General features: G+C 48.2%; 2 protein-coding genes and 1 pseudogene across 2 annotated transcripts; 2 read left to right on the plus strand and 1 right to left on the minus strand.

Moving 5' to 3' along the window:
• Positions 1–1,862: 1,862 nt before the first annotated feature.
• On the minus strand, positions 1,863–3,573 carry LOC118258246 (feather keratin 1-like; annotated as a pseudogene).
• A 1,401-nt stretch (positions 3,574–4,974) lies between these two features.
• Positions 4,975–5,950, plus strand: LOC118258247 (feather keratin 1-like). Its single transcript, XM_035566910.1, has 2 exons — positions 4,975–4,983; positions 5,615–5,950. Exon 2 carries the CDS (start codon positions 5,636–5,638, stop codon positions 5,948–5,950), a length of 315 nt encoding a protein of 104 aa, XP_035422803.1. The 5' UTR covers positions 4,975–4,983; positions 5,615–5,635.
• Positions 5,951–10,235: 4,285 nt separating this feature from the next.
• GTSF1 (gametocyte specific factor 1) lies at positions 10,236–18,876 on the plus strand. Its single transcript, XM_035566944.1, has 7 exons — positions 10,236–10,257; positions 12,571–12,668; positions 15,082–15,208; positions 16,154–16,240; positions 16,708–16,768; positions 17,750–17,838; positions 18,842–18,876. Exons 1-7 carry the CDS (start codon positions 10,236–10,238, stop codon positions 18,874–18,876), a joined length of 519 nt encoding a protein of 172 aa, XP_035422837.1.
• Positions 18,877–19,277: the final 401 nt, after the last annotated feature.

Here is a 19,277-nt window from a genome sequence, read left to right on the forward strand (position 1 = left end):
CCCTTCCATGATTCTGTAATTCTATGATTCTTGAGCTCCTGACTATGCTTCTGCTCACACAGCCCAGGATGTCATTGGTGTCCTCGGTGTCTCGGAGCACTGCTGGGAGTCACTTCTCTCTGGATGGGTTTACCACCCAAGTAACTTTTCCTGGACCAGCTTTTGGTCTGCTGCCATAGAGGGGCTGCAAGATAGATGATGTGGCGTGAGGGCAGGCTGGCAGGAAGGCATCTGCCAGACTGGGCTCTGGGTGACTGCAGTGCTGCTTTGGGGAGCTTGTGGACGGCCCTTAGAGACACTCAGAAAGCACCTGCTGTCTCTCCTCCTGCCCTCAGTCTCTCCCTGCCTCCCTCTTCCCCACAAAGTTTTGCAGGAAGCCCAGGGAACAGACGGAAGGAGTAGGGGGAGGACCGTGTGGTGGGTTGACCCTGGCAAGCATCTAAGCACCCACCATGCACTCGCTCACACTGCAGCCGCAGCAGGACAGGGGAGAGAGTTGAAAGATGAAGAGACAGGAAAACTCCCCGACTAATATAAAGACATTTTAAGAAGGGAATGGGAAACAAAACAGAAAAAGCAAGTGATGCAAAGGCTGTGTCTCATCACCTCCCACCAGAAGACCGATGCCCAGCAAGTCTCTGCAGGATGGCTACTTTGGAAGAACTGTCCCGCTGTTTTGTTGCCAAGCATGGTGCTCTATCATATGCAATATACCTTGGTCGATTTGGGTCGGCTGTCCTAACTGTGTCCCCACCTAAAAACTTCCCCACCCCTAGCCTGCTCTGTGAAAGCACAGAGGGGGAAACATAGAAGGCCTTGACGCTGAGCTAAATCATTGGTGTGTCACCTCCACTGTTTTAGCCACACAATCAGAACACAGCACCATATTGCCTATGGTGAAGACAATTACCTCCATCACAGCCAGAGCCAGTACAGCCTGCTTCCCCCACTCCCTCTCCTGGCCTGCTCTGGGGCCATTTTCTGCACAAGTCTCCCCGCCCAGCACAGCTGCCCCCAGAGCAGAAGGAATTGCCACCCCTCCTCTCGCCTCTCTCCCTCTCCCCTGCTGCCCCCTTCCCAGGGACCTGTGTGACTGCTGCCCTCCCAGGGTCTCCTGCCGCTTGGCTCCTCACTGGAGGTCAGCAGTGGCCACATGCCACCTTCAGCAGGATGTGCACTGAGGCCGAGATGGCATGCCAGGACAGAAAGGCAGCAATGCTGGGCCTGATGGCCAGGGGCCCTGCAGAACTCATGGGCACCTCCCTCACGTGTGAGTGACTGTGCTTTCCCAAGGGGCCCTACTGCACAGGGCCTCATCCTTGGAAATGTGAATACTCCCCATGTGTCCCACATGCCCCCTGATGTCCCCAGCTGGTATCTGGCAGATGGTGTCTGGAGTGTCTGCAGGGGAAGGACAACTCAGAGGCGAAGGCTGGGATGCAGCAGAACTTTAATATTCGAGTCAAAAGAGGGAAACGAGGTTGCTCCGAGAGGATGCCCCAGTGCAGGAAGAACCAGGGCCAGACGAGAGCGTGTGCTCTGTGGCCACGGAGGGCATCCCACCACCTGTCCATCTACCCACTCCACTGAGGGACAAGGGACAGAAGGTCCTCTCTAGGCTCATGTGGTGGGACTCAGAGCTCAGTGGAGCTGCGGTGAGTAACAAGGACACAGGTGGGAAAGGAGAGACTGGAGGAGGGGTAAGGCAGGCATGGGCCGTGCTCTCTGAGAGTCCCATGCTCTTCCAAGGGGTGTTTGGGATGTTTGGCCACCCTGAACACAAGAACCCTGTGCACGGTGCCCAGTCCGCTACCAACTTCTGGGTCCCTGGGGGTCTTTCTCCAGGACAATCACCAGCAGCTTTAGCAGGGGGGGCACCTTGTGCCGCAGTAGCGACTGCCGAAGCTGGAGAGACCAAAGCCTCCGGAGGAGATGGGCACTCCCTGAGAGCTGAGGATGCTGCCAACAGCAGCAGAGGTGGAGGATCCCACAGCGGTGTTCTGCGGGAAGGAGCTGAGGATGGGGCCAGGCAGGGTCACCACCACGGGGGAAGGCTGGATGAAGACGTTGGAGTCCTGGCACTGCCTGACACAGGGCTCATTGCAGCTGTTGGCCAGCGGAGTCGGGCCACAGGGTCCACATGGCAGGCACGGCAGGCACTGGTTGTAGCAGGACATGTCTCGGGACAGGAGGTGCACCTGGTTAGAGAGAGGGCCCAGAGGATAACAACGGTGAGAGAGGATCAGCCTGCCAGCCCACCACAGGACAGACATGGCAAATGGTGTTTTGGGACATGGCAGCTGTGTAAGCAGCCCCATGGGTTTAACTTTGGACCCAAGGGCTCTGCCAGGAATGTCCAGTCCGACGAAGCTCCCCACCTAGCCCATAGCTGCAGAGAAATTCAGCCAAGCCCCAGCTTCTCTCCATGGCACATATGCTGCTCCCTTCCCTCTCCCATGGCCAGTGGCTCCAAGACCCATTAGAGGATGAAAGGGCAGGCATATTTAAGAAATCCCCAAGGAAGAAGAGGAAGAAAGGCCTTCAGACTCACCTCGTTCCCAGGGAGATGGAGGCGAAAGGAGTGGATGAAGAGAGTGGGGAGATGGGGCCGCTTTTATACCTCTCCTGCACCGCCCCAGGCCCACAGTCACTCTACGCAGGCCATAATTTTCCAGCAGACACTCCTTAAGTGCCAAATATTTTAGCTAAAGGCACAGGTTGTGTTTTGGTTTCCGTCAACTCTACCATTTCATTTCCTCATTTCTGACATTCCTATTGTACCATACAGGCTAATTTCTACTACTGGTATTTGAGTTCAAAGGAATACCCCAGCAGGATCATATCAGTATGGGCAGAATATATCAGTAAGTGCAACAGAGTGGTTGCATTCATGCAGAGGACAGGACATGGCTTGGTGCACTTTGGGGAATGGTTGGTAATGGGTTTTGGAGGAAGAGGCCCTGCTCCTCCTGCAGCTTCTATCCTTAGCAGACGCTCCTATTCCTTAAGGATGCGCCACAAGCTTCTCTCTCCTCCCTCCCTCATGGCTCCATCCAACGGTCACTGGTGTTTGCCTCCCCAGGCATCCAGGCTGTGCCAATGCTTTCAGCTGTCTGCCTTGATGCCATTACCCCTTCCATTAACTAGGCAGAAGACAGCAACCTGGGGCAGGGCTGCCACAAGGGGAGACCTAGACAGGCTGCAGGAATGAGCCCACAGGAACCTCATGGCATTCTAGAAGGACAAAAGGCAGGTCCTGCACAGGAGGAGGAACAAGCTCTTGCAGCACTACAGACTGGGGGCTTGACTACCCTCTGATCCTGGATCCCCTGGACCTCCTCTGAGTAGGTCTGCCCCCAGGGCAGGCTCAGACATGGGCGGTGGAAGGGAAGGGACACACAGGACTCAGCCTCCTGGCTAAAGAGATGGGGCTATGTGTAGGAGCTATCCTGATCGCTTTTTCGAGGGGAACATAGGGTTACAGAAAACATCTTCCCCCTGGCTGGGACTCATCTCTAGGTCCCAGGCAATATGTCTTCTAGCATTAGAGCTTCAGCACACCTCCTCTGCCATGTCGCTCAGGCAACAGCACAAGCCAGCACCACTGGGGGGGTAAGGAAGCTCCCCCTCAACAAGCGAGGACTGGAAGGAACCGGCACTGCCACGCAGCTGGGCATGCTCAGGGAGGGGACTTGCTCACAAGGGCGCTGGCTACAGAGACATCTCCCAGACTCCATCAAGGAGGCAATGCATCCCTGCTGCATGAACAAAGCTCTTCCCTGCCCTGCAGACATGGGAGGCAGCTGGAACACACCCCAGGAGGGCAAGGGAATGCCTTCAGCCGGCAAGCTTCCTGGGAGAGACTCTCCCTGCCCAGGACAAGTCATGCTCTAATTTGGGATTGGTCACATGCCACGCTTCTGGCGTGAGGCCAAACCAGAGTGCCTGCTGTCTGCAGGCCTGAGCATCATGCATGCCAAATCCCCCTCTGGCCAACCAGCTCCATGCGAGCCCGAACTTGAGCTGTGCCATGCTCCAGGCAGCCCCAACAGCCATTACCCTGCAGCATGACCTTCTGACCAGAACTCTCATAGCTCAGGCAGCTCACAGGATGGTCGGCATGTTTTGCACAACAGGGCAGGTCTTTGGTTTTACTGCTGGTCACGGAGTATGTCCAGCCAAAGTGCACGGTATGGCAAGGAGAGTGGTGGAGCAAGCCGCTGTCCCCGTGAACAACTCAGTCCCTCTGGTAGTGAGAAGGGACCTGATTCCCTAGGACTTGGTGGTGGCTCAGGAGAGCAACCTTTGCCTTCCTCACAGCAGCTGACAACATGGGTTGCCTGAAGAGCCCAGGACACTGCCACAAGAGGGAAAAGGCCAAATAAGCAGACAACATCTCACCCCAGAAGGATCAGCCTTGTGCCAGGCCATTTCAAAATTGCAGCACAGCCCATCTGCCTGTGCAGGCAATGAGCTGTGACTGGTGGAGCAGTCTGGAAGCCAGGCTGGGCAGGAGAAGGATGCTCCTTGCCCTTGGGGAAAGGAGCCTTTGGGCATCCAGAAGGGCACTGCATAGGCAGAATATGTGCGCCTTCTTGCAAAGAGGGTTCCAAAGTGGTTCAACACCTTTCCAGAGACCCATGTCCCACATCTGCATAGGACGCCTCCAGTACTTGAGTCTTATCTTCTGCCCCTAATTACATGTTTGTGCCAGAGAAAATCCTTGCACCTCTGTTCCTTGTACTTGAAAGGAGCCTCTATGACCAATTGGGCAGGTCAGAAATGAGGAAATGAAATGGCAGGAAAACAAAATACATTCTGTGCCATTAGGAAGGTTATTTTGCATTTGAGGTGACTCTGCCGGAAAATTACGGCCCGCATAGAATGACTGTGGGCCCGGGGCATTGCAGGAGAGGTATAAAAGAGGCCCCATCTCCTCACTCTCTCACCCACTCCTCTCACCTCCATCTGTCTGGGAACAAGGTGAGTCTGAAGCCTTTTCTTCTCCTCTTCTTCCCTGGGGATTTCTTAAACATGCCTGCCCCTTCATATTGTCCTGGATCTTGGGTGTGCTGGTCATGGGAGAGGTTTCTCCCTGTGCCTTTAGCTAAAATATTTGGCACTTAAGGAGTGTCTGCTGGAAAATTATGGCCTGCGTAGAGTGACTGTGGGCCTGGGGCGGTGCAGGAGAGGTATAAAAGCGGCCCCATCTCCCCACTCTCTTCATCCACTCCTTTCGCCTCCATCTCCCTGGGAACGAGGTGAGTCTGAAGGCCTTTCTTCCTCTTCTTCCTTGGGGATTTCTTAAATATGCCTGCCCTTTCATCCTCTAATGGGTCTTGGAGCCACTGGCCATGGGAGAGGGAAGGGAGCAGCATATGTGCCATGGAGAGAAGCTGGGGCTTGGCTGAATTTCTCTGCAGCTATGGGCTAGGTGGGGAGCTTCGTCAGACTGGACATTCCTGGCAGAGCCCTTGGGTCCAAAGTTAAACCCATGGGGCTGCTTACACAGCTGCCATGTCCCAAAACACCATTTGCCATGTCTGTCCTGTGGTGGGCTGGCAGGCTGATCCTCTCTCACCGTTGTTATCCTCTGGGCCCTCTCTCTAACCAGGTGCACCTCCTGTCCCGAGACATGTCCTGCTACAACCAGTGCCTGCCGTGCCTGCCATGTGGACCCTGTGGCCCGACCCCGCTGGCCAACAGCTGCAATGAGCCCTGCGTCAGGCAGTGCCAGGACTCCAACGTCTTCATCCAGCCTTCTCCCGTGGTGGTGACCCTGCCTGGCCCCATCCTCAGCTCCTTCCCGCAGAACACCGCCGTGGGATCCTCCACCTCCGCTGCTGTTGGCAGCATCCTCAGCTCTCAGGGAGTGCCCATCTCCTCCGGAGGCTTTGGTCTCTCCAGCTTCGGCAGCCGCTACTGCAGCACAAGGTGCCTCCCCTGCTAAAGCTGCTGGCAATGGTCCTGGAGAAAGACCCCCAGGGACCCAGAAGTTGGTAGGTGGTGGATGAACAGCTGGTGGTATGTCTGGCATTGGACAGACTCTCATCTTCCCCCAGTGCTTCCTGCACTGGTGATTCCTCTTGGAGGGACCTTGTTTCCTTCTGACTGATTAAAATTCTGCTACATCCTAGCCTGCGCCTCTGCATTTGCCTTTCCTTTATGGTCACTCCAGACACCTGGGTGACTGGAGGAAGTCTTTTCCCCTTACGTCTTCTGTAAACACTTTTGCAGATAGCAGCCTTTGCCTTTCTCAAAAAGGGCAGGCAGGGTGTGAAACTTTGCAGTATGTTTCCTTAAAAGCACTGTCATTCACACATAAGTGAGGTGTACACAAGTCCTGCCATCAGCCGCTGGCCACAAAGGCCAAGCTTTGCTTCCTTTGTCCTGTCATGCTATTTTGTTCTCAATGCACATCCTGCAGAAATGGTGTTTAGACTGCTGGCCTCTTGTGAGGAGCCAGAGCTGCTGGAGGCCCTTGAGGGCAACTGCTCCACAAACACTTACGAAGGGGAAGAAAGGATATTTGTTATCCTCTGGATGCTGCTGTGTTTGCCAGGAGGTGTTCTTATGTAGAAAATGTCTCCAGAGAACAGTAGGAATGGGAATGAATAGGTTCATAGTGCATGTTGCCTACCTACTAAGATCTATGCCAAGTTCCAAGGGTTTCCTGAGGAAAGTTTCTGGAAATACACTAATTACAAGAATAGTGGCAGGGGAGTATGGCTGGCCAGTTGGTGCTGTTAGACTTGTTGTCTAAGTGGAGTCCAGGAGCTCTCCAAAGCAGTGTTTTCATTTAGCAGGATAAACGGGATAGAGGGTTGCAGCTGAGGAAGGGGAACTGCTGAGTTGCTTCAGGGCATTCCTGAGTATGATGATGTAGGACCACCCAGAGCCCTAATCAGCAGCTGGCTTTGTAGCTGAGGGACAATAAACTTTCTCCCTAAATATCTTTGATTCCCTTGGAAGCAAAAGCAGGTTTGGAAGAGATGTTCTGCTGGACAACTCCATCTATATAGACATGTACTCCACTGGAGAAATCTTCCCACTGGGGGTGAGGCCTGCTGTGGGGTAGGTGCTAATCAGTCTAAGAAGGAACTGACATGTGTGGTTCAGTTTCCTTGCCAAAGCTGCTGGCAGTGTTCATGGCTCTTTTGAATTCACAACTACACATACCCCTGAGTTTGGGAGAGTCTCATCACTATCCCTGTGTTTGGAGGGCAGCACGTGCTACTCAACACTTCAAGGCTTGTTGGTATACACTGTCAGCAAGCAAGTAGCTGCTTTTCCTTCTGTTCGACTATTCAAGAAAAAAAGAAGAGGTGCAAATCAAGCAACTCACCTTGACACGTGACGGGCTAGCATAGACAGACAACAAAAAACTTGTTTTTAAAGTATGCCAACAGCAAGAGAAGGTCAAAGGAAAACCCCTCTCAATTTGCCTAAGGTCTTGGGAGTCTGGGGAGGTCCCTGCTGACTGAAAGCTAGCAAATGTTATATCAGTCTTCAAGAAGGGCACAAGAGAAGATGTAGGAAGCTACTGACCAGATGGTCTAACTTCAGTCCCTGGAAAAGTTATGGAGATTATCTTGGGTGCTACTGAAAGGCATTTAAAGAACGAAGCTGTTATCAGGCATAGACAACATGGGTTCATGAAGGGAAAGTCCTGTCTTGGTACTTTGATCTCCTTCTATGTGTCCTGGTTTCAGCAGAGATAGAGTTCATTTTCTTCCAAGAAGCTGGTATGCTGCTGTGTTTTGGATTTAGGATGAGAATAATGTTGGTAACACATTGATGCTTTAGTTGTTGTAAAGCACTGCTTACACAGAGTCAAGGACATTTCAGTTTCTTGTGCTGCCCTGCCAGGAAGGAGGCTGGGGGTGCACAAGAAGCTGTGAGGGGACACAACCAGGACAGCTGACCCAAACTGGCCATAGGGGTATTTCATACCATATGATGTCATGCTGAAAAATAAAACTGGGGGAGCTGGGTGGGAGAGTTGCTGCTGCTTGCAGTCTAGATTGGCATTGATTAGCAGGTGGTGAGCAACTGCATTATTCATCACTTGCTTTGTATATTCTTTTATCATTATTTTCCCTTCCTTTTCCATCCAATTAAACGGTCTTTATTTCAACCCACATGTTTTGTTTGTTGTTGTTTTTTTCCCAATTTTCTCCCCCACTTCACTGAGAAGAGGTAGGGGGATTGACAGATAAGTTGGAGCACTGGACAATCAGCAATGGCATGAAAGTTAAGCAAAATTGAAGTCTGGGTTCTACACTTGGGACAGAGTAATGAGTCAGCAGCGTGCCCTGGAAGCCAAGAGGGCAAACTGCATTTTGGACTGCATTAAACACAGCATAGCCAGACAATCCAAAGAGGTGATTCTCCCACTCGACATAGTGTTGGCGTGTCCTTACCTTGAATATTGTGTGCGGTTCTGGGCTCCACAATATAAAAAGTATATTAAGATACTTACTTGACCATGTCCAGAGGAGGGCAACAAAGCTGATAAAAGGGCTGGAAGACATGTCCTATGAGGAGAGGCTGCAGACACTTGGTTGGTTTAGTCTGGAGAGAAGAAGGCTAAGAGGTGACCTTATTGCTCTCTACAACTTCCTCAGGGGAAGTGAAGAAGGAGGGGCCAATCTCTTCTCCTTGGTAACCGATGACAGCATGCAGGGAAATGGCACAAAGCTGCAAAAGGGAAGGTTAAGACAAGGTATCACAAAAAAATTCTTTACCATGAAGGTGGTCAAACACTGGAACAGGCCTCCGTGGGAGGTGGTTGATGCTCCCATGCCTGTCAATGTTCAATTGTCAATGTTTGAATGGCATCTGGATAATGCCATTCAAAAATATGCTTTAACTTTTGTTTAGCCCTGATATGGTCAGGCAGTTGAACTAGATGATCTCTGAAGGTACCTTCCAACTGAACTATTCTATTTTAAATTCCAGACCAGAGTGTCAAAGGAGAGCCACGTGTCTGAGGATGAAGGTAGGAACCACCTGCCAGCTCCCACACTGGAAATGCAGTGCTCAGGCCAAAGTTCTACTTTAAATGTGAAAACAAGAAGGGGACGAGGCAAGGCATATTGCTGCTTAGGGTAAGTTTTGCAGAAGGCTCACATGTTCTGTAACTGAGTGACCTATGACCATGAAGAGACATTTTCCTGCTAGTTTGCTCAGTTGCTTTGAGACGGAAGCACAGCTCATTATTGTTATCAGCAATGGTTGCTTCAGGTTCTGCAGCCTAACACAGAGCACAGGACAGGCATCCAAGTCACTTTTCAATTATTCCCTTACTCAAGAACATTCTGGAAATGGAGATAAAAAGGGTCATACCTGTGTGTAAACCCTTGGGCAACATAAAATCAGAAGTTTCTAATCCTTGTGATCCTGTCAATTTCCTATGGAAACTCAGGATTAGCCTATCCTGAGATGTTTTATGGTTAAAAATGTGTTTGTAGAACCCAGGCCCCTGCAATACCAGCCATCTGCTTAGAAAAAGTATCTCTCCATTCATCTCAAGTCTACTCAACACTTATATTTTAGTTGCAAAATGAGGTAATCATTCAGCAAAAGTGATTGGTTTTGAACCCAGCAATGTGGGGAGGGGAAGCAGGAGGGCTCTGATTAGATTAGACAGTAAAACATTAGGTTTCTTTCCTCCCACACTGCATGTGTCCAAGAGCAGGTGAAACACAGCTTTTGTTCAAAGCTGCCTTTTTGCTCAGAGCCTTTGAGACAGGAGACCAGCGGAAGGCTGAAATCAAGTGGGACGACCAACTCAGCTTGCTTCAAAACAGCAGGAAATGGCCCAGCAGGTCAGCTACCCACCAGGGCTGCACGGCACACAGCTCTGCCGTGCCCTCACCCATTTTCCAGCTCCATCTCAGCACCAGCCTCCTGCAAGGTTTTCAGAGCGGGGCCACGCTCTCCTTCCAAGTTTTTGGACCCGTTTCGAGCACCGATTGCGAGAAGGACACCCCGGGGGCATTACGTGAAGCCCTGGGAGCAGGGAGGGCGGTAGGAGCTCACGGAGCGCTGCGCTCTCGAGCACGGCCACGATTGAAGAAAATGGCGCCCCCCAGAGAACAAGGACAAGGCGTTGCCCCGGCAACCGCCCCACGGCGGGTGGGGCCCCGCGCGGGGCAGGGGTGGTTGCTAGGAGACAGCCGCGCAGGCGCCAGGGGAAGGTGCTGCACGCGGCCCCTCAGCCTCTGCCTGCCATGGAGGTGGAGGATGACTTCGGTGAGGCTCGGGCGGGTGGAAGGCGGAGGCGGCCCCGCTCCTCCTTTGTGTCTTTCCCTCCCGGATTGTCTTCGCTGTCACGAAGCAGATACGGGGGGGGGGGGAGAGGTGTTGATCGGGGTGGCTTGGGGGTGTTTGGGGTTTGGGCGCTGGGGGGGTGTTACAGGCGGTGGGTCTGGTGCTGTCTCCATGCGCTGTGTGACTGAGCCATGAAGGAAGCGATGAGTTGGGTGTCTCACCTAGGTCTGTGCTGCTTGTGGTTACTGGACGGGGCATGGGTGGAGTCTTGCCCTTGGGCAGCGTTCAAATGGAGCCACCACCTTTGGTGCAGGCATTGTGCTTGCCTGGAGTTTTTTCAGGTGATGTCTGGTGGCGGTGGAATTGTTTGGAGGTTGGTTTTGTGGGCCATATTGCTGAGGGCTGGGGATCTCACCTGCGCGTTGATGTTGCTTTGGTGCCTCAGAGGCTTTGCTTGCTGTAGCATTTTGCATGATAGCTGCATCTATTGACCTGATCTAGCCAGCTCCTGGCACTTCTGTGTTTGCTGCTTTGTGTAGCAGTAAGGGCTCCCTTTCCTCTCCGTCAGGTACTCATCCTTTCCTCTGTTCTCATACTGGCCACGTAGTTTGTTTGATTTATTGAGCCAGTTTAGAGAGAAAAGCCACTTCAAATTGCTATTCCAGGGACAGCTGAAGCAGTAGAAAGCTGGTTAATCCATCTTAATAATGAAGTCTTTGGTTTTCAGCTGTTCTAATGACCTAGACTGGCTAATGGAGGTGAGAGGTGCTCACAAGCAGCAGAGCTGGAAGTGGCAGCGTAGCACAGCTGGGATGGAAAGAAGGATTATGTACAACATTCCTAGTGGCTTGGAACATGAACTCAGCTCAGTGTGACTTGAGGAACTGCACCTTAACTAGGTGTCAGCCTGTGGGCCAAGATAGCTCCCTGAACTGGCTGTTGAGACAACTGAGCAATTTTTGTACAATCATGGAATCATTCAGGTTGGAAAAGACCTCTAAGATCATCTAGTCCAACCTTTAACCTGGTACCAAGAAGTTCACCACTAAACCATACTACTAAGTTCCATATCTACACGTTTCTTGAAGACCTCCAGGGATGGTGACTCAACCACTTCCCTGGCCAGCCTGTTTCAAAGCTGCACATCCCTTTCAGTGAAGGAATTTCTCAAAAAAAAAAAAAAAACCTAAACCTCCCCTGGTGCAACTTGAAGCAATTTCCCCTTGTCTTATCACTTAGTGCATAGAAGAGCCTGATCCCCACCTCACTATAACCTCCTTTAAGGTAACTGTAAAGTACAATAAGGTCTCCCCTAAGCCTTCTTTTCTTCAAGCTAAACAACCACAGCTTCCTCAGGTGTTCCTCATAAGACTTGTTCTCCAGACCCTTCACCAGCTTCGTTGCCCTTCTTTGGACACGAAGAAAGGGATATAATAGCAGGGGAGAGGCTAAACAAACTGCAGCCCATGTTTAGGATTTGATTACAAAGCAGCTTAAAAAAAAATATCAAAGTGCATCAAAAGCCTGTGAAAAAGACCAGCACGGCAGAAATGATGAAAGAAGCCTGGTCTGGCTCTCTGGTGAGTACACAACGAACAGATCTGCAGGTAGCAGTGGGGACCTATACCTCTTTCTGGCTGCCGTTCTTTTTCCTCACTGAGAATATGAAAGTGATTATATATCACAGATGTACGCATTCATACTGCTTCCCTGTTCATTGCCTGGGTTCGTAGGTGTTTTAGTAACTCCTTAGCTCCTAAATAATTGCATGACTTGGGAGAAACTTCACTTAGAAGTCACATAAACCATGTTAGGCATGCTGTTTCCTCAGAAATTAGATTAAATTGGCTGGCATCTTTCCTCCAGCAAAACTAGCTGATGATCAAAAAAGAGTTGGTTCACAGTGATGAAGCTCCCGAGGGCCCTGGTGGATGTATCATCACTCCAGTGATTCTCATCCAAGATAGTTTGAAAAGTACTACTCTCCTCATTCATATTGAGTAACTGTGGTGATCTAGCTAATATGGTAGCTTAAAGTGTTGTTATGCAGTGCTACTTACTATTCTCTGTTTTGACTGATGTCTGTGTCAGCTCAAACTTCAAAGTGAATTTGTTTGGTTATGCAAAACAGGCTCCTGCCTCAATGACGGGTTTCAAAGTAAGAACAACTGGTTTAACTTCCTAAAATCACAGCCCTGATGTGGTGGTGTGTTTGTTCCGCTTCACTGTCTTAGTGATGTTAGATCTTGTCTTTCTAACTAGTTCCCCTCCTCTGCCCCAATTCTTCCGTTCTAGATGTTTTGGATCCAGAGAGATTAATACAATGTCCATATAATAAGCACCATCAAATCAGAGCCTGTAGGTTTCCATATCACCTTGTAAAGTGCAAGAAGGTAAGCTGAACGGCCAAACAAGGCACTGAATGGGGGTTGTGCGCATGTGTCTGTAAATACAATGTGCATATTCTCATTTTGTTTTCTGGCTGGCTCAAGTAAGTTCCTGACAAATAGCCCCATTTAGCCTTTATTTCATATATTTTTATGACCTGTTTAGTAACAGGTTCAAGGACATGTTAGCTCACCTAAGACTGGTGTCGCTCTTCATGGTTAGGTCAGGGATGAAATATCAGTCTCTTCAAGCAGCTCACATGGAGATCTGATAAATTTCTCCACTTTAAGCTGAAGAGAACTCAGGCTGAGTGATGTGTACCACCTCTGGCTAGTCAGAGTAGAAATGGTTTGATGTTGCAATTTGTTTTTTAAGTGACAGAAATGCATAGCTGCATATTTTTTTAAATGTTGTTAACAAGTATTTAGTGGCAGAAACTGCACATCCTGGGTTCAGCACACATGGGAGAGGTGGATTTTTTTTACCTCAATCTTTCATCCAGAATTTAAATACAAATCATTTAATTGGAAGCATTCCAACCTCAGTTCTCCTCTGTATACTTTAGATCTGTTTTTTAACCTGTCATATGCCAGTAACTGACCAAGCTTTGGGTTTTTGCTGAGACTTTCTAAAAACCAATTGTTCCACTTTCAGCTTACCAATATGTTTTTCAAAACAGTGTAGCAGTGCTGTGCCTTTCAGTAAAGATGCAGCTGGAGGGCGTATGCACTAGTATCAGTACTTACAAACAATTAATTTTGGTGGAACTAGTGGTTTAAAAAATATTAAGTAACAAGTGAAAGTGGTGGGCAGAGCAGCAAGTACGTTTATTTTTCCAGCACTCAAGAGACTTTTCCTTGTTCACTCCATGCAAATTTTGGCAAGAATGTGCATGAACCAGGTGAACAATATCAGCAAGTAAATGTTAACCTTATTGTTTTTGTCCTTGTGTTGCATAGCTGTTAAACCAGTCAGTTTTTGCAAGATTTCCTAATGAGAGTGTTGATTTATAATAATGATCACCTGTCACATTGATGGGTTAAAGTTGCCTGGTCACCAGGTGCCCACCAAGCCACTCTCTCATTCCACCTCTTCAGCAGGACAGAGGGAGGAAATAAAGAAAAGAATGTGGGTTGAGATAAAGACAGGGAAATCACTCACCATTTACTGTCATAGGCAAAACAGTTTTTGCTTGGGGAAGATTAATTTACTGCCAATTAATAACAGAGTAGGACAGTGAGGACTGAAAACAAAATTAAAAACACCTTCTTTCCAGCACCCTTCTTCCCAAGCTCAAATTCAGTCTCCATTCTTCTGCCTCCTCCCCTCTCTCCCCAGGAGACGCAGGGGGCTGGGGCTGCAGTCAGTTCAAAATGTTTTCTCTCTGCTGCTCCTTCCTCTTTGAGCTTTTTCCCAGAGCCAGCATGGGGCAGCTCCTGACCTCTATCAGAGGCCACTCCTGCGCCCTGCCCCCGCCCCCCCCCCCCCCCCCCCCCCCCCCCCCCCAAAACCTGAACACATAAACCCAATACACAGATGCAGTTGGTGTCTAAGTAACTTGCAGAATTTATGTTGATCCCGCCAGAGCAGTTTGCTGAAGGTGGTTGAAGCGATTGATGGACATGTGAGGACACAGCAACCCAGCTGTACAGACCTGTTAAGGCCAGAACTGTGTCTACAGCTTCACAGGTGTAGGTAATGACGGTTGCCTCGGAGCCTGCGCTGCAGCTGTGTATCAGTGGTAGTGGAGGGCTCACTGCCTCGAGCAGCATCTATACCAGGCACTTTTGCCTCTATCTGTCTTGGGTGCAAGCGTGATCCCTGACAAGCAGAGCTGTGCCAGCCAAAGCCAGGCAGGTACTGGGACAGTGGCAAAGTTGTGATTTTTCCCAATGAAGAAGGGGGTGAACTAATTTACTGTAGTAATTGCTGAGCACTGTGACTAGAACCTGTGTCTATGTGAAGAAGCACCAAAGTTTGCAGGTGGAATGCTTCCAGCTCCCTAACTGTTCTGAAAGGGTTAAAGAATTTCTGTCTTTGTGCCTGCTTGTTTAAAAATACCTGAATAGTTTATATTTGCCTACCGTCTGTCCTCTATTGTTTTTAAAATAGCTTCATATGTGCTTTAAACCATGTAGCTGTATTGCCAGTGTTGCAGCAAACTGTAGGGAGGTTAGCTGAGGGTATGTTTCATTTGAGCCACCCTTGAGCTGATTAATTTTTTAGTGAACTTTTTTTTCAAAGAACAGTCAGTTTCATAGTTTCTCTTTGCAACTGTAGTGTCTGAGCAGTATTTTGCCATTCCTTGCTTAGTCTTTTAAAGCAATATCACAAATATCTCTTGTTAATCTTGTAAAAAATATAAGGAAAAATGAACTTGAGAAGTATGGCACATGATTTTGGTTTTCTCTTCTCTAGAGCTACCCTCATGTTGCAAAGGAATTGGCCACGTGCCCCTTCAATGCTCGCCATCTTGTTCCTCAAGCTGACCTCAGTGATCACATATCGAAATGCAACGACAAAGGGTTCATTGAGCAAGATATAGGTAAGAGAACCACCCATGCTCTAAGATGCATCTTCACCCTAGGGACTGAGGTCTCCTGTTTGTCAGGATAGCTCCTATTATAACCAAAAAAGTGGGAGTCAAATTATTGTCTATAGTTTTGTGTGACAAAACAGCCTTCAAAAACTTGAGTCTTGATTGCTTTGATTTATTGAGTAGGCTCATTAGATGCTCCTGATAGCCTTTGCACATATTTTATTCCCAGGATTTTTGAATAAAAAGGTTGTACCCAAGCCTGTGCATATTGAAATGCCTCCAGCAGGAACTCTGATGCTTCAATGACCAGAAAGACAGGATCTTCTTTTCATAGAGATAATCTCCCTTCCTTGAGGCTTGACCACTGGTGCCATGTGAAAAGTCAAATGGGTGTCTAAGCTATGAAAATCCCTGCAGCTGGGGCAACCTGAATAGCTCACTCCCAATGAGAGATTGGTCAGCTCCTTTTGCAGGCTCCTCTGCTGCTGAACTTGCTTTCTCTGCAATACAATTAAGATTCCTGTCTCCTGCCCAGTAAGACAAAAACCCCAAATTATTTAGAAAAAGCATCCTGTGCTATGCAGTGTCTCTTTAGTTCTCTTCATTGTCTCTAAAGCTATTGCCATACTACAGAGCTGGTGGCCTTCCATCTTCTGTTGAGTTGCACTGAGGCGAGCGGTCATGCCTGCATTTGTGTTAGCAGGCTTCCTCTCCACTTGAGCATTCCTTTGCCAAGTCCCAGGGGACAGATTCATTTGCTGTTCACTGAAAAAGTTATTTATGGTTGCTTGATTTCCGATCCATGCTTGGCTCCTGGGTGTACCTAACCAGCTCACATTGCATGGGGGGCATTCGTTTAAAGCAAAGAACTGTTTTACAACTTGATCCAAAGTACCTAATGCTTCTGAAGCAGGACAAACTACAGTCACTGATTTTTCTGTCATCCTGTAGTGAACCAGTCTTCTGGCTTCCAGAGGGAGCAGGTGAATGCTGTGAGCACTTGGCAGGCGCCTCCATGTGATGAAGACTGGGAAACTGGTAAGGAACTTCCCCCTTCAGCAACACTGCTGACTTCTCCCTGGTCCTGTCTTACAATTCCACTTAGGACAGTGTGAGTCCAGAGATGCTGTTCATTTAGGTTTCATGTGTAGGACACCCTGCTTATGTTCTTTCCTGAAAGTACGCATAGCCTGGCTTAGCAGGCTTTTCTGGACATGGAGAATTATTCAACATGCCTGCTGTAATTGGCATGGAGATATATTTCAAAACATCTACTCCTTTACATATAAGCTGTTGTACCTCCTATGCAATGATGAAATCAGAAGCATGGTAACTTTTGTGTTCCTTAGTTAAATGACAGTGAAGCAGACGCTTATATTCATCAGGATCAATTTCTATTTGCTCTTGAACATGTAGAAATAATGACAAAGACACTCCTGATCTGATGTGTTTGTCTTTGCTGGTGTTTCTTAGTTTTGAGCCATGTCATTTGTTTCCTTTTGCAGAGTTCTTGGAGCAGCCAAATTCCCCTTTTGTTTGGGGCATGACCAACTCTGGCATAAACAGGTAGAGAATGCAAGTTTGATACCTTACCACAGGTATAGAAGAATATTCTAGCCTTCTCCCAACCCAGCCTTGATGTTTGGCTTTGCTGATGTTTCTCTCCTCCCAGGAACTGTACACTAACAGTGAATGTTTTTATGGTGCTGGTTCATTGTTACTTGCTTTCTCATATGACTCATCCTTAAAAGAGAAGGAAACCCTTGGGCTGCAAGAACACAGTTATTCTGTGCTCTTGTGCGCCTGTGGCAGACTGCTCTCCCTGCTGCTGTGCAGTGTTCAGTTCTTGCTGCAATTCTGGCCAGTGTGCAGGGAAGAGAGGTGCTGAGCCACTATGTGAGAGGTGTTCAGCCATTATGCTGGCTTAGGAAATGTGGCCAGATACTTCCCTCTGGAGCCTTTTCAGAGAGCTACCTCCTGTGGAACTAATAATTAGCTAGCAGTCCCTTGTGACCTCCTGTCACCTTTTTCTTGGCAGATGCACTGGCAGTAGGGCCCTGTGTTAGCAAAAATCCCCATCTTGTCCCTTGTAAAATGTAATCACAGTTTGGGTTTGGGGGAAGGAGGAGCATAGTAGGAGCTGTGAATTCAATGGAGCTGCATTGCCTGGCTTCAGTGATCCAACAGTGGATCATTATTGCAGGCAATACATGAGGTGCGATGGCAGCACCAGGGTTGCTAAAGCATGTTTTAAGGTTTGTTTAAGCCCATATGTAGAAGTAGTCTTGCAGCTGACTGCTCTACAGTTCTGTATGGGCTCAAAAGATACAGTCTTCCTTCCATAAGGGGTGTCAACAGTGCTATCTGGCTTCATGTGTTATGCTTTCTGAAAAACTTTATAGTGTTTAGCATGTAGTTATTGTAAATGTCGCCATTGCCAAGCAGCAAAGTACCATCTCCTTGTGTCCCCACTCTCTTCCATGATATAGTAAAGTGCATAAACTTAAGCAAGTGCTTTTGTAATGAGAAGTGACTGTAGTCTTTCAGTTCCAGTACCACCTTTGGACAAAAGAATTACCTGCCTTCAAGTGTACGTGCGCCTGAGTCCTTCCCATATGCTGTATCGTGGAAAGGCTGTAAGTAGTGTGCATGTGGTTTTGATGCCAAAATTTCTGTAGACAGTGACAGTTACTGAAACTTCTAGCTGGAGCAGTGCCTTATGACAACCACTGAATGGACAGGAAAGGAACTGTATAACATGGTCCTCCTGGAAAGCAGCTTCCTAAGGAATCTAATAGACTGAGTTCCTTTTCAGAGCTCCAAGCTGTGCTGCTTGGTCTCTTTGAGGTACACACTGATTAGCAGACCAATCTTTTGAGAAATTGTGGCAAGTGTAATGCTCTTGGCACATGAAACAACCTCTCTACAATTCATAGGCCTCAGAAGTCCAAGGAGAGGACAGGAGGAGAAGTAATAGTAGGAAACAACATCAGGGGGGATTGCCTGTACCACTGAAATCTTGTACCTTAGATTGTTGCTTTAAAACAGGCATGTACGTTTGCAAAAGAGGCCCACTCAGAGTTGTGTACTTATGATAATGATGTTTGGTGCTAGCTATATAAATGAAGGGATGAAGTTATGTGGGGGGGGGACAGAAATGCCCTTCATAAACTACAGCTTTGTGTGAATGCAGGCCCTGATGTAGCAGAAACTTTTTTAGTCCCATTTCAGTGGAAGTCAGGAACCACAGAGTAATTTCCAGGAATTTCTACCATGTATCATAAGCATATGCCATGTACCTGCAAAGCATAGGTGTCTGAAATGATCTCTGTGGAAGTTTACTGGATACCTGGGAAAATACTTGGTTATGTGCTGGAGAGGTACAGAAAACTTACTCTATAGCAACCTGTGGTTAGGTAGTTAGTAGTCAACCTGTGGTCATCTGTAGTTAGTGAAGTCATATTTAAGGGCCTATTACAGCCTGCAGAGCATAAAATATATTGTGGGAGTTTCTCCAGCCTTTAAGGAGGCTGAGACTTCCTACTGCATCCCTGCATAAGAATTAATAAAAATCATCTGGACCAGCCAAACCTAGAAGTATTTTTCCATGCATGCAGTTTTTGCTGTTTATCTTTTCAGCATCTGAGTTTGTCCGCTTCAGATATGTGAAGTAGATAGCTTTGGTTTGCTAGTACATTCTAATTTATAGGTACTTCTGTCTTCTTTCTAGAATGCATCGTGATCGTGCCTTTGCCGCTTCAAGCCTTAAGCCTTCACTTTGTCATGTTGGTGCATGGTGCTTCAATTTGTTTGATTCATATAATAATGGGGAATCCTCTGTGAATTCCTTACAATATGTAATCCATACTATATGCATGTACACAGGTTAAATTTAAACAGTAAGCTTAGTTACTTTCTTAGTTTCCATTAGGGTTTTGTAGTTCTCATTTAAAGAAAAGTTTACTAACACTTAAAACCTGTTGGAGAGCACTAATGTAATTGTTTTTTCCTGGGGGCTGGGAAATAGTTTAGATCACTATCATATACATCTAGGGCTGTGTAAATGTTTGGATTA

Source organism: Cygnus atratus, chromosome 25 (assembly GCF_013377495.2).
Source record: "Cygnus atratus isolate AKBS03 ecotype Queensland, Australia chromosome 25, CAtr_DNAZoo_HiC_assembly, whole genome shotgun sequence".
Classification (NCBI taxonomy): Eukaryota; Metazoa; Chordata; class Aves; order Anseriformes; family Anatidae; genus Cygnus; species Cygnus atratus.